The sequence below is a fragment of the Protobothrops mucrosquamatus genome, unplaced genomic scaffold, assembly GCF_001527695.2.
Source record: "Protobothrops mucrosquamatus isolate PMUCROS unplaced genomic scaffold, P.Mucros_1.0 scaffold415, whole genome shotgun sequence".
Classification (NCBI taxonomy): Eukaryota; Metazoa; Chordata; class Lepidosauria; order Squamata; family Viperidae; genus Protobothrops; species Protobothrops mucrosquamatus.
This window is the reverse complement of record NW_015386744.1, coordinates 791,392-806,579: the sequence shown is the minus strand read 5'-3', so window position 1 is coordinate 806,579 and position 15,188 is coordinate 791,392. Positions and strand designations below refer to the sequence as shown.

At 41.2% G+C, this 15,188-nt stretch overlaps 1 protein-coding gene across 1 annotated transcript in view; it reads left to right on the top strand.

Annotated features, from left to right (window-relative positions):
* Positions 1-15,188, top strand: part of LOC107287687 (NAD(P) transhydrogenase, mitochondrial) — a 37,863-nt gene that overhangs the window by 13,741 nt on the left and 8,934 nt on the right. The window contains exons 4-13 of the mRNA XM_015816218.1: positions 948-1,035; positions 1,663-1,751; positions 2,217-2,404; positions 3,187-3,320; positions 4,782-4,973; positions 5,619-5,772; positions 9,230-9,391; positions 9,840-9,950; positions 10,834-10,979; positions 12,809-13,004. Coding sequence (XP_015671704.1) covers positions 948-1,035; positions 1,663-1,751; positions 2,217-2,404; positions 3,187-3,320; positions 4,782-4,973; positions 5,619-5,772; positions 9,230-9,391; positions 9,840-9,950; positions 10,834-10,979; positions 12,809-13,004 — 1,460 coding nt within the window. The remainder of the gene's footprint in view (positions 1-947; positions 1,036-1,662; positions 1,752-2,216; positions 2,405-3,186; positions 3,321-4,781; positions 4,974-5,618; positions 5,773-9,229; positions 9,392-9,839; positions 9,951-10,833; positions 10,980-12,808; positions 13,005-15,188) is intronic.

The following is a 15,188-nucleotide window of genomic DNA, read 5'->3' as shown; positions in this document are numbered from 1 at the left end:
AAAAAAAAAAGGGGGGGGGGAATTGAGAAAAAAAGAAGGAAAAAATAAAAAGATATCTAAAGAAATCATGTCCCTCTTCATCAAGACAAGTAGAAACAATTTTAGCAACTTACCACTTTCCCTATCACGAGAGCCAAAGAACGATTTATTATCTTATCTTTATTAACAAATAATCAAGCCGCATTATTCATCCTTAGTCAGCAAAAGCTTATTAAGAGTTATCGGAAATAATATTTATTCTTTAACCTTAAGGAAATTAATTTCACATTCTTCTCAGCCAATGGATAAAGGCAATCATTTGTTTTTTATTGACAGATTATTTATTTGTTGGAGATGTTTGATTGGTCTAAGCCAGTGATGGCGAACCTTTTAGAGACTGAGTGACCAAACTGCAACCCAAAACCCACTTATGCATCGTCGAGTGCCGGGTGGGTGTGGTCCATTGGGTGGGTGTGGCCCATTGGGTGGGCGTGGCTGCGGTGGTAACGGCAGACTGGGTGGGACTAAAAAGTTCAATCAATCAATTCCAACTTTGCAAGATCTTTTTATTTTCCCGCGAGAAGTTGAAATCGACTGATTGAACCTTTTCTCTTTTTTTTGCACACGGCGGCGGAGGCCTAAAGCGAAAAGGTTTTATAAAACCCAGCTGAAGGCCTAGGACTGGGGCGACGGCGCGCGTGCCCACAGAGAGAGAGGGCTCTGAGTGCCGCCTCTGGCACCCGTGCCATAGGTTCGCCACCACTGGTCTAAGCAGTCCTGTATATATATATACTGCTCAAAAAAAATAAAGGGAACATTTTACCATGGAACTGAAGGGGTTTGCGTTCCCTTTATTTTTGTGAGCAGTATATATTTTTTTGTCTAGTTAATTGAGTCCGTTGTTATTCATTTCAAATGCCTGCTGTGTTAACAGCTCCAGTGTTTTTCTCTTTCATCCTTTTTCCTAGGTACAAAGCTGTGGTTCTCGCAGCCAATCACTTCGGAAGGTTTTTTACTGGGCAAATCACTGCTGCGGGAAAAGTACCTCCCGCAAAGGTAGGTTTCATGACAGGAAGCCCCATTACCACCATTTGAAGCCATTTCAAAGAAAGCTTGAAGAAGAAAGGCATTGGAAACTGCAGGTTTCATCTGCTAAAGAAGAGAGCGTTTATAGCTTCCCTTTCCCTTCCTTTCCTTTCCTTTCCTTTCTTTCCTTTCCTTTCCTTTCCTTTCTTTCCTTTCCTTTCCTTTCCTTTCTTTCCTTTCCTTTCCTTCCCCTTCCCCTTCCCCTTCCTCTTTCCTCTTTCCCTTCCCTTTCCCTTTCCCATCCCTTTCCCTTCCCTTCCCCTTTCCCCTCCCCCTCCCCTTTGCTTTCCCTTCCCTTTCCCTTCCCTTCCATTTCCCTTTCTCTTTCTCTTTTCCATCCCTTTTCCTTCCCTTCCCTCTTTCCCTCTTTTTTGTCTCTCTCTCTCTCTCTCTCTCTCTCTCTCTCTCTCTCTCTCTCTCTCTCTCTCTCTCTCTCTCTCTCTCTCTCTCTCTTCCTCCCTCCCTTTCCTCCCTCCCTCCCTCCCTCCTATAAAGTTACATTGCATATAATGCATGAATTAACAGAAAGGTTTTATTCTGGGCTGATAAAAATACATTAACAAGCCCAATTGTGAGTTCCTCTCTTTTCCTTCCTAGATGCTCATCATTGGTGGAGGAGTGGCTGGCTTGGCTGCGGCCGGGGCAGCGAAGTCAATGGGAGCCATTGTTAGAGGATTTGATACCCGGTAGAGTAACTCCAGGCCTCACCCTTCTTCTGTTGTAAAGAAAAACAGGATACAAATCCTAAAGAAATCAAAAGTATATTTTCCTGCCGTCATTAACTCGTTGCCTACAATGAACCATTCAACTTTAAGATGGTTCAGCGTTCAGTGTTGATTACAATTTTCAAATATGTGTCCACTTTAATACGTATTAGTTTTACGCACTCTTATTTGTGTGTTCTGCAAGTCTTCTTGATAGCCCTCTGGGAGAAGGAAGGGTGGGATATAAAATAAAAGTAGGAATAATAATGCTAGCTGAAAATCAACAACCCATTGCAAATTCAAAGAATTTTGCAGAGCATCTGCTGGCATGTTCCTCAAAGGTCAGATGGGATGCTTGGACTGAAGAGCAGTTATACTATGCTCTTGATCTCCACTCTGAAAAGTATCCAAGCCTAGTGATTGCTGTGAAATTCTCCTTGCTTCCAGCCCTCCAGCTTTGGAGCAGTTCAAATCCCTCGGTGCAGAACCTTTAGAAGTCAACATTGCCGAAACTGGAGAAGGTGTTGGAGGTTACGCGAAAGAAATGTCGAAGGAGTTCATAGAGGCAGAAATGGCCCTTTTTGCTAAACAGTGCAAAGAGGTGGACATTGTTGTTAGTACAGCTCTTATTCCAGGTACGGTACGACTTTATCACCATCACAGGTAGCCTCTGACTTACAACTTTTCGTTTAGTGATCATTCGAAGTTACAACGGCGCTGAAAAAAAAGTGACTTACAACCGTTTTTAACCACTGTTGCAGCATCCCCATTGCCACGTGATTAAAATTCAGACGCTTGGCAACTGACTCACATTTATGACGGTTGCAGCGTCCCAGGGTCCTGTGATCACCTTTTGCAACCTTCTGACAAGCAAAGTCAATGGGGAAGCCAGATTCACTTAACAATCGTGTTACTAGCTGCAGTGATTTAATTAACAACAGTGGCAAGACAATCGTAAAATGGGGCAAAACTTACTTAACCACTGTTTCGCTTAGACATTTTGGGCTCAACTGTCGTAAGTCGAGGACTACCTGTACAGAGACCTTAGCGGTGTATGTTTCTAATAAGAAAGCCCAACATTTGGTTTCTTATCTTAACATGGGTGTCAAGTAAGCCAAATCTTTTCTCCTCTGAGGACTCTGCAAATAGATAGAAAATGTAACGATTGAGTGGGTTTTATTTTCCTGAGATATACGTCCTGCACAGTTTTGGAGATTCAACAGACCGTGATAGTCCTACTACTAGTTGCTATATCAATGGATTGTAGAAATAGGTAGGAACTATTGAGCCTAAACTGGCCCTTGCAAGTATAATCCAGATAATCCTGAGGTTTTGTTGGCATCTGCTCAAGCTTTTTTTTTTTTTAAAGAAACATTGAGTTCCCATCTTTCATTTCTGTTCTTGCCATTTCTGACAGGGAAAAAAGCTCCAACCTTGATCACTAAGCCTATGGTAGAATCCATGAGAGATGGTTCCGTAATAGTAGATCTTGCCGCCGAGGCTGGTGGCAATGTGGAGACCACCCATCCTGGAGAACTTCACATACATAAGGTTTGCACAGGAGAATCTGTTTTCAAATATTTTGTCCCCTTGGCAGATGTATTATTTTGCTGTTCTCCAAAGCAGCAGAACATCACTCATAGGCCTTCTTAGCTACATTAAGCATCTTAAGGTATGGGTTTTCAAAGAGATCTGACATGGGCTGAACCCACTATATATTATCCCAGCCCAGGAAAGACACCCCTTCAAATGAAATTATGCAACTCCCAGGCAACAAAAACTACCTTATCATAGCTTATGATTTAAGATATTCCTAAAATCAGACATTTTGGCCTACTCAGCAAGCTGTAGTTAAAAGAACTACAGCTGTCTTGGAAAGGTATGGCCTTTACAGAAGTTTTGTATACACGAGCATTAGTCCAACTAAATCATGAAACTGTTCTGCACTACAGTGACATACTTACGGTTTAGTGCAGTGCTTGAATGTGACCTTTATTTGAAGCTTTTCTCCTTAATCTCACCTCAAAATAAGTAACTTTAACAGTGAGATGTACAGTTAACTGAATTTACGCTGCCTTTAAGGGACGTCATTTGCAGTTGTAAAGCTCCCCCAGAATTTAGGGTTATAACTGAAGGCAGGACAAGAAGCAATGGATGGAAACTAATCAAGGAGAGAAGCAACCTAGAACCAAGGAAAAAATTAGAATAGTTAGAGAGGCAACCTAGAACCAAGGACAGTTAGAATAGTTAACCAGTGGAACAACTTGCCTCCAGAAATTGTGGGTGCTCCAACACTGGAGGTTTTTAAGAAGAGGCTGGACAGCCATTTGTCTGAAATGGTAGAGGGTCCCTTGCTTGACCAGGGGGTTGGTCCCTTCCAGCCCTGCTATTCTGTTCTGTTCTTGAACAGAATAACAAAACAAAACAAGAGTTGGAAGAGACCTTAGAGGTCTGTTCTGTTCTTTTCTGTTCAAGGTTTAATTTGTTGAAACAATCGCAAAGGGATATTATTTCTTCCTATCTCTCTCCACCATCCCCATCTCCCATGTAAATAGCTTTGTTGTCAAAACAGTGCAAGTCAGGTTATCTAACCCCGGTCCCTTTGCTTAAATTGGAGTGCAATTAATCTGGGAAGCACAGTGTGTAACCATGATAGCATCAAATGTCCAAGAGGTGTTTTCAGACTTTTAAAAGTGTGTTTTGATTTCTTAACTCTTGAAATAAGCACCATATGGCGATGGAACGGCTTCCCCCCCAAAGGCCTCCCGTCTTGCTCTGCCATTGGCTCAAAGTCAAAGAGAAAAGCTTCCCCCCCCCCCCGGTCCTTCAAGAGTAAGAGCAAGCTGTTCGTGTAAAAAGCCCTTAAAATGGCAAAATAAAGTGTCAGCAGAGATCTGATTTACCATCAGCTATAAAGCATTTATCAAGTCAAAACACCTAAAAGTCGGTATCAAGGCATTACATGAAAAAGATGTTTTTAAGGGTCTTGTTTATTGCTTTCTCAACCCCCAGGGCGTGGTGCACATTGGTTACACCGACTTGCCAAGCCGAATGGCTACTCAGGCCAGTAGCCTTTATTCAAACAACATCTTGAAGTTATTAAAAGCTATTTCCCCCAGCAAAGAATACTTTTACTTTGAGCCAAAAGATGATTTTGATTATGGGACAATTGATCATGTCATAAGAGGGACTATGGTCATGAAGGTGAGTTATTATTATTTTTTCCTCTCCTAAAAATTCCTTAATGAACAGTTTAACGGAGGCATGCCAAACACTGTAATGGAAGACAGAATCAAGGTCTTTTAAGGGAAATTGCAGTTGATTCTTGACTTTTGTCTGGAGTTTAGCTTTGCAGCTGACATCAAAACATGGAGTTTGGTTTCATCCACTAGAACATCAGACCTTCTTCCAATCTTCTGTTCTGTTTCCATCGTCTTTCATTTTGCTTTAAATGTCACATATGTATAGACCAAGTTTACATATGCACTCAGCCTGCGTTTTAGCCCAGCCGCAAACCTTTGTAAATCAATAGTTTACAGATTGTCTACACATTGTTTTTCCCTCCAGTTCCAAACCAACTGAAGTGACAAGAAGGATCAGTTGAAATCCAGCAACACAGAAGATTAATTGTAAATACCTGAAACAGCCTCAGCTGATGGTAGAGATCAGAACCAAGTTCTTTGAGTCAGTCATAGACAGGGAGAAGCAAAGGGATAATTGGGGCTAAATTTTAGCTTTGGACCTATCTAGACTCAATCTGTCCACCTTGTTCTTCTAATAGTCCTAATAAGATTTGCGACTTTCCATGTATTATTTTTAAGGACTCATCCTAATTTGTCTCTGCTACAGGAAGGAAAAACTCTCTTTCCCGCACCTTTACCCAAAACTTTACCACCTGCTGCCCCAGTTAAGCAGAAGTCTGTTCATGAACTAGAAGCAGAAAAATTAGCAGCCATTTCACCCTTTAGAAAAACAATGACCTCAGCTGGAATATATACAACAGGTATGTCAAAATGTTAAATTTATTCATTCTCTCTCTCTCTCTCTCTCTCTCTCTCTCTCTCTCTCTCTCTCTCTCTCTCTCTCTCTCTCTCTCTCTCTCTCTCTCTCTCTCTCCATCTCCATCTCTCTCTCCATCTCTCTCTCCATCTCTCTCTCTCTCTTTCTTTAAAATACAAATTCCTCTTTCAGAGTTCATTGTGATATGCATTAAGAGATTTGCTAAAACACTCTGTGGGAGAAGGCTAGGCTGAGCCCAAGGGAGGCGTCAAACATATCATCAGTCTTGAGTCCCTTCGCACCAACAAGAGATCTAAGTCCTGCCCACCATGAGTTTCATTGACTCTTATCTACCTCCAATTTGCTTTGACTGTTAGGAGTTAGCATTCTTGTAGAAAAGCATTAGCGTACAATAATCTTACATTTATTTGAACTGCCTGGACTCCTGATTTCCTGTGCTTGACAGAATCATAGTTAAAGGATGAGACATCATCTTAAAGGTCTATTAAAAATATCTGCTTCATTTACTGCTACTATACTTTAGCCAAGGAGCCCATCCCAGATAGAACTGATAGAGTAAGTTGACTTTGATTAAAACATGAGTGGGTGTGGCATGCTGTTCTGCATCTAGAATCCGCAGCCACATTGGCTCATTTTACTAATCTTAAACAATAAGATATCAATGGGACAAGTGAATAGGCAGATTCTAATGACAAACTGTCCGTTATCTCCACGTAGGACTTGATCCTTCCTAAACGTGAATGAAATATTTTATCATCTTATTTTCCTCAGTGCTTTATACCAGGAAAACTCTTGAGGGAAGAAACTTTTCATACGCAATTAACTTATGGAACTTCTCCCCCTGAAATACAGTGATGGCTTTTAGTTCCATCATCCATTTCGGCTGGCCGGGTTCCTAGGATTAAGTTTAAAACAAGGTTATGTAAATACAGGGAGTTAAACTGCATGCAACTCTATAAAGATCTTACGAATGTTTGCTAGAAGCTCCTTTGAAGTAAGATTGTGTGGGACTGCAGTATTAATAGCATTTAAAGGCTGATAATTAAGAGTGTAATTTCTGCATTTGGAGAACATGCCACTGACTCTTGGTTGGTTTGGAGATAACCTTTGAATCATAGCTCCTTCTATCATGTCTTGCCTACATGGAAATCTGCCTTGTGATTTCTGAAAAATATTCTCAGCCAATGAAAGAGGCATCTGCTTTTCTACTATTTTGTCACCCAAAGTTTAGATGTTATTTTAAGTTTCTCTTGAACTGATTTTATTATTGGGTGGAAGTGATACAGGAAGCTAGTTCCAATGCTGCTAATTTTTGTGACAGGTCTTTCCACACTTCTGTAGTTAACCCACACTTCTTAATCAGAGAAAGTCCTTTGGGTGGACTTCTGTTATGATACCTTTGGGATTAATAAAAGTTTGAAGAGAAAGACAGGACAGGAACAGGACATTCACTCACCTCTGTGGCCTCCTAGTCAATCTGCTCAAGAATACCATAGCACCCCTTGAAATTTTACTGAAATGCTCCCTCTTGGGGAGAAGAAAAATCAATAAAATTGAACAAAAAATTATGGGGGAAAAATGCAGGGTTTTTGGGGGTGGGTGGGTGGGGTAAACTTCTCAGAGGTGTCCTGAATAAACATTCTCTGTGATGTATATTTATCTTTGCCCAGTTCTGCTGCCATATTTTTTTTCTGCAGAATACTGCGGCTGTTCAGGCCAATTTTTAATCTCTTCCTGTTCAGTAATTTTCTTTTATCTGAGTCAGGTTGCCTTACTTTAAAAAAAAAAATCGGCTTCGAGGAATGAGGGAGTGGACAGCAAAATGCTTCAGTGGAAGCTGTAAAAGGTATTATTCCAACCATATGTTTGAGCACAGTTCTGGTACATTCTTTTCCCTGAGAAGGGGAAACAAAATCCTGTTTTAAGAACTGAGTGGTCATGCCTTGGGAATGTTGAAAATTCCTGGCGATTAGGGTAGGGGAAAGCAAAGACATTATGATACTTGCAAAAGGCTAATTATACCATCTAAATGCATTAAGGTTAAATTGTATAGATGGATATTATCTATCTATACAATTTAACAATTCATTAAATGGTATAATTAATCTCTCTATTATCTATCTCTCTATTATCTATCTATCTATCTATCTATCTATCTATCTATCTATCTATCTATCTATCTATCATTTATCTATCATCTATCTCTAACCATCCATCCATTGATCCATCCATCTATATCTAATAAGCTAGTTTTGCAGAAGAAAGATATGGACATTTAATTATCCATATTTTATCCTGAACATATTTATTCATATTTATTCATTTAGTTAGTTATTACATTTTTATGTTGCCCATCTCCTTTACAAGGTGACTCTCCATCTCACCTGTTCTTTGGCTACAATTAAAATGTTAAGTATTTTGCTTGGTATTGAACTGATTTACATGTAGAATTTCCTCAGCATGCATGGATTATGAGTCCAAGTGGTCACTTGGACACGTGAACAATCCAGCCTAGACAGAACAGTCCAGGATAAAGGAGTAGGAAAAGGAAAGACACCACTGGGTTTGATTTAAATGAATGGGACAAATTTGCGTAATTTGCGTAATTCCCATACTGTTATTGTGTGTCTATCAATTCAGTTACTCTCTTTGGAGAAGTAGTACAAGGGTTCACACCTCCAAATTTGCAAACCACTTACAATTAAAAGAAAAAAAATCTGGTTGGCTCATCAGATTAGTATTGTATCAAAGAATAATACAGGGCAGTCAACCCCATGCTGACCCACGAATTCTGGGAGTTGAAGTCCATAAAGTTGTCATAGTTGCCCACGCCTTCTCCAGAGGTTGGACTACAGGTCCAATAGTAGCTGGAAAACCCAAGTACTATAGTGAAATGCATCTGGAAGTTTCCTCTTTGGAGAAGGCTGATATATAGGACCCAAAGAAGATAACCACAGCTTGTTCTCATTGGATATTGTTGAAATTCCTGTGTGGTCTGCCTCCTTTAACATTTTTCAGATGCTACAATAGAAGCTTTTCCCTCCAAAGTAAGTAACAAAATCAATGGGAACATTGGAGCCGTTTTTCATTTTGTAATTCTTGGGACATTGTCCCTTGAAGGTTTGTTCAAACAACATTTTTGACATGTCTAAAATGTTATTTCTTGGCATTTCCACATCCGGAGGCCAAAGCATTCTGGCACAGGCAACTTGGCAAAGTGAATTTTAACCAGACAAGTCAACATTTGGGGGAAAAAAGGGAATGCAAATTACATCCATAAAGTCTACATATTCTTTCTTCCAGTGTCTATTTTATTGTGAAGGTTAACACCCCAGAAACCAAAACAGAGTTGGACCCTTAACCAGGGGCATCTTTTGTTTGGGATGGGGGGGGGAAGAAATGCTTTCTTAAGTATCCTAAATGCTTGTTGTTTTGTTCAGGTCTGACATCAGTTTTAGGGTTGGGCCTCCTCTCTCCTAATTCTGCCTTTACCCAAATGGTGACAACTTTTGGTCTCTCTGGAATTGTGGGCTTCCACACCGTTTGGGGTGTCACACCTGCTCTTCACTCCCCTCTGATGTCAGTGACCAATGCAATCTCTGGTAGGTCTAACCTTTGCTTTGCTGTGTTTTTTTTTTAATACTTGGTGCAATAATGATCATAGAGTAGCTTTGTGAATAAAATGAAAAGAAAGTTCTTTTTCCCTTAAAGATCTATCAGCCAAGAAGGGCCACTTACCCATATCTTTCGTCTTGAACTTGGTAATTTTCTGGCTGCAGTGACTTCTCTGCCATTGAATGTCTCTTATCTGTGGGTTGTTTGAAGGTAGTCCTTATGTTTCAATATCAGTAGTTTTCTTGACATTATCAGGCCTCTAGTCTATTAGCTCGGAAGATGAGTTGAGAGCTGTTGACAGTATGAGTAATCAAGCATGTTCAGCCACAACAGGAAACATCTGCTATAGGATAGAAGGTTTTTGAGTAGGGATTGCAAACTCTCCATCCCTTCACTGTGTCACAACAGGTTCTTTATTTATTTTTTTTCTTTTAGGACTTACTGCTGTGGGCGGCTTGGTGTTGATGGGGGGATCTTACTTGCCTTCCAGTGTGCCTCAGACGTTAGCTTTACTGGCTGCCTTTGTTTCCTCAGTTAATATTGCAGGTAATAATTCACAAAGTGCATGTTCACCCTGGTGACGCAAAGCTTAGAATGCAATGTAGCAGGCTAACTCTGCCCATAGCCAAGAGTTAGATCCTGACCTGCTCAAAGTTGACCCAGCCATCTACCCTTCTGAAGTCGGTAAAATGAGGATTCAGATTGTTGGGGGCGATATGCTGATTCTGTAAACCACTTAGAGAGGGCTGTAAAGCACTATGGAGCAGTAGTCTACTGCTATTGCTATTTAGAATAAATATTTATATTTTGCTCTGGCCATGGCTACCTATTTCCAAAACCATGGGAGCTATCTTCCTTAGTCTCCATGGACATCCTGTTAGGAATTCTACAGGACTGATTTCTAATCCACATTTGTCAGGTTGGTCTAGTGCAGGGGTAGGCAACCTTGGCTCTTTTATGACTCGTGGACTTCAACTCCCAGAATTCCTGAGCCAGCATAGCTCAGGAATTCTGGGAGTTGAAGTCCACGAGTCATAAAAGAGTCAAGGTTGCCTACCCCTGGTCTAGTGGTTAAGGCACTAGGCTAAAAAGTGGGAGACTATGAGTTCTAGTCCTGCCTTAGCCATGAAAGCTGATTGGGTGACGTTGGGCCAATCACCAGCAGATGTTGAGTTCTAGTCCCACCTTAGCCATGAAAGCCAGCTGGGTGACCTGTCCCTCTCTCTTAGTCCAATCCACTTCACAGGGTTGTTTTTGTGGGCAAAACAGGAGGAAGAAGGTGTGTTGAGTATGTTCGCCACCTGGATTTATTTGTAAAAATAATAAAGGCAGAATATAAACACATTGAATTAATTAATTCTCTGGCATAAATTAATTCTTTGTTTCATCCTTCTGCTTCATCTTAACTATTTACATTTCCCCCAAATAGGTGGCTTTCTCATTACCCAGAGGATGTTGGATATGTTTAAGCGTCCAACAGATCCACCCGAGTACAATTACCTCTATCTTCTCCCCGGAACAGTCTTTGTTGGTGGATATGGTGCATCTCTTCTCGGTGGATACAATATTGAGCAGGTCAGAAATCCTGGCCGGTTTTTAGGGCCTGTTTGTTCATAACCAAGTTAACAGATCAATAGTGAAGAACAGCTTTTCTGGAGAAAAAGTTTCTTAAGAATCGTTAGTACCAGCGATGCATATTTTTCAAGCAATGTCATGAAAAAAAAAAACCCAGTTCGTTAGGTTTATGTGGTCCCTGAATTGTGTAAATAAATGTTGATAACTAACATGATGGGTGTGTCTCTGTGCTCAGCTTCTGCTTTCAGCACACAACAAGAAAGCAACATGGTCTTTCTGCCCTGCCCCCATCTCTTTATTGCACGCCTGGTTTTGATCAGGAGACCGTGATGTTTTTAATACATACGTGTGTGGGTGTGTGTGTGTGCGCGCGCATGCACTCCTATCTTTGTGTGCACTGATTGAGAGTTCTCACTTTCTGCTTTGCTGTCTGACTTTTAGCAATGTCCTGCCTGGGTGTGTTTGGGGCTTCGTTGCCAACCTGGTAAATTTATTTTGAGCCTGAAAGTAATGCAAGAAAAAGTAGCTCCTGCTAACCAAATCCAGGGAGAAGCACCACATGTTACATATGAACGCACGGTCATGCCAGGTTTTCAAAGCATCTTGCTATGCATCAAAACCCTAAAACCAATCAAACTAGGAGCAAAAAATGAGCTGAGATGATCTCACAGCGCTGGTATTTTCAAAATGCATTTGAACTAGTGGTCTGCAGTTCTTCTGTGCACCGAATGATGGTGAAACCTTTTTTTAAAAAAAAGCTTGCTGCAGGAGAGGCAAAATAAATCTAGCAAGAATAGCTTTACTATGTCACTTAAATTTAGAGCTAATTAGTTCATCTCTAGCTATCCTCTGCCAGGCAGAGGACCGTACAACAGAACGAGCTAAATGGTTTTCCACTTTACTCACAGATGTTTCAATTTATTTTCAACTGTAAGTAAGTAAGTAAGTAAGTAAGTAAGTAAGTAAGTAAGTAAGTAAGTAAGTAAGTAAAGTTTCAACTTATTTTCCAAAGCACCAGAGAAACTAAGAATGGAAACTAATCAAGGAGAGAAGCAATCTAGAACTAAGGAGAGATTTCCTACAGTGAGAGCAATTAACCAGTGGAATGGCTTGCCTCCAGAAGTTATGCATCACTGGAGACTGGACTTGACTGAAACGGTCCAGAATCTCCTGCTCGAGCAAGGGGTTGGACTAGAAGACCTCAAAGGTCCTTTCCAGCTCTATTACTATTACTTTGCATAAAACTTTGACGGTTTACTCAGGAAGATTTTGAAAATGAGAGAAAGGAAAAGACAAGCACGTTTCTTTAGGGAAGCAAACAAAGCATTCAGATAGACGTAGAGCTTGACTTACCACCACAACTAAGCCCAAAATTTCTGTTGCTAAGTGAGCTTTGCCCCAATTTATGACCTTTCTTGCCAGTGATTCATGATGTTTTTGCAGCATCCCCACTGTCACGTGATCAAAAATTCAGACGCTTTGCAACTGCCATGCATTTATGACAGTTGCAGTGTCCCGGGGCGTGACTTTCTGACAAGCAAAGATAAGCAAAGTCAATGGGGAAGCCAGATTCACTTTGCAACCGTGTTTCTGACTTAACAACTGCAGTGATTCACTTAACTGTGGCAAAAAAAGATCATAAAGTGGGGCATAATTCACGTAACAAATGTCTCACTCAGCAACATAAATGTTTAGTTGAATTGTGGTCATACCTCAAGGACTATCTGTACTTGCTTGTAGTTTGGTGCAGGGAGATAGGATGGCAAGTGAAATCTACAGACATGGAGCCAGCTTTTCCCCTTACGCGCTTTGCTTCTCTCCCTCTGCAGATGATGTACCTGGGCTCTGGACTTTGCTGTGTGGGGGCACTTGCCGGCTTATCCAGTCAGAGCACTTCGCGGCTAGGCAACGCCCTCGGAATGATTGGCGTTGCTGCTGGTATTGCAGCTACTTTGGGTTCCTTGAAACCTTCACCGGAACTACTGGCCCAGATGTCCACAGCCATGGCCTTAGGAGGCACCATGGGTGAGCCTTTAACCAGGGGTGTTGAAACTCTGTCCTAGGGAAAACTGATATTCCTAGAACCGTGGTGGCGAACCTATGGCATGCGTGCCACAGGTGGCATGCAGAGGCCTCTCTGTGGGCATGTGCGCCGTCGCCACAGTCCTAGGCCTTCAGCTGGGTTTTATAAAACCTTTTCGCTTTAGGCCTCCGCTGCCGTGTGCAAAAAAAAAAAAGGTTCAATCAATTTCAACTTCTCGCAGGAAAAAAAAGATCTCACATAGTTGGAATTGATTGATTGAATTTTTTAGTCCCACCCAGTCTGCCGTTATCACCGCAGCCATACCCACCCAATGGGCCACGCCGACCCAATGGACCACGCCCACCCAATGGGCCACACTCACCCAATGAGCCATGCCCACCCAGCACCCAATGATACATAAGTGGGTTTTGGGTTGCAGTTTGGGCACTCGGTCTCTAAAAGGTTCGCCATCACTGTCCTAGAATCATGGTTGGGCACCTTCAATGAGAAGATGTCCATAATGGCTAAGATACCCTCAAACGGGTGGCATGGTTGCTGGCACCTGACACAGATATTTGCAAAAGAGAGTCCTAATAGACAACTACTTAAATATGAGCTAGCAGTGTGTTCGGCTGGCAAAAATGCCAATGCAGTCCTAGGCTGCATTAACAAAGTGATAGAATCATGATCACGTGAAGTGTTAGTGTTGCTTTATAATGCCTGGGTAAGATCACCCTTGGAATATTGCATCCAGTTTTGGTTGACATGATCTAAAATAGATGTTAAGACTCTGGAAAGAGTGCAGAAAAGAGCAGCAAAGATGATTAGGAGGCTGGAGGCTAAAACATACGAAGAATGGTTGCAGGAATTGGGTATGTCTAATCTAGTGAAAAGAAGGATTAGGGGTGACATGATAACAGTTTTCCAATATTTGGGGGGCTACCACAAAGAAGAGGGGATCAACCTATTCTCTAAAGCACTTGAAGGCAGGATGGAAACTAATCAAGGAGAGAAGCAACCTGGAATTAAGGAGAAACTTCCTGACAGTTAGAACAATTAATCAGTGGAACAACCTGCCTCCAGAAGCGGTGAATGCTCCAACACTGGAGGTTTTTAAGAAGAGACTGGACAGCCATTTGTCTGAAATGGTATAGGGTCTCCTGCTGAAGCAGGAAGATCTCCAAGGTCCCTTCCAACTCTGTTTTTCTATTAATGATCCAGGGTGACATTTGGATACACAAAAACTATTCTTTCCAATTCCTTTACAAGATTGCTTGTGGTGTTTATAAGATGATCTTGATGCCCGGGCATCTAGTACTATATTTTGGGGTCATAAATTATGTTTAATTCCAAGAGGTGGCACTCTTGAGTAAGAAGAAAATCTCAGCATAATGAGGCGCGAAGTGTACGTAGTAAATATAGGAAACATTTCATCTGGAACCAACCGTGCCAGCTCACTGCTACCATGCAAAACAGTTTTCATGTCAGTAATGTTTATTCACAAATGTCATGTTGCTTCCTTCTTTTCGATTTCTCTCGGTGCCCTCATTTACTTTTTGTGAATTAACATGGAACGTGGAGACTGCGGGGCGAAGATGAATCTGCTCTGCCCACAAAATCCAAATTCTCGTAAACAGGCTCTGAAACGGATTCGTGTGAAATCTTATTTTAGTCCCACATTGGCACCAACAAGTGGAAAATCAGGTTTTCCAGCTTGCTTGCTTATTTATTTATAAAAACAATCTACCGCTTTTCATTTAACAAACAAAAGCAGTTCGCATTTTTTTTAAAGCGTTGGGCAATCGGATCCAATGTAAAAGTATAAAAGCAAGAAAGCTCATGATTTATTTAAATATCTTGGGCAATCTGAATAAAGCTGGCTTAAGGATTAGCCATCTGGGTAAGCCATCAGGTTTGTGAGCCATGCGATAACAACGTGAAGATTTGTGTGTGGTTTTCTTCTTGTGTTTTTTTGTACATGTGGATAATTCTTCTACATGAAATGGATCACTGGGTCAGTACTGTATAGAATAGCATTTCCTCCTCAAACAACTCAGCAAAAATAATTCCTTTTAAAGTCACCTGAGAAATGAACCTATGTGGAAGAGTAGACAGGAAGTTTAAATTCACAGAACGGTGGGTATGTTCATAAGAAGAAGCTGTATCAGAATTGCCTAGCTACACTT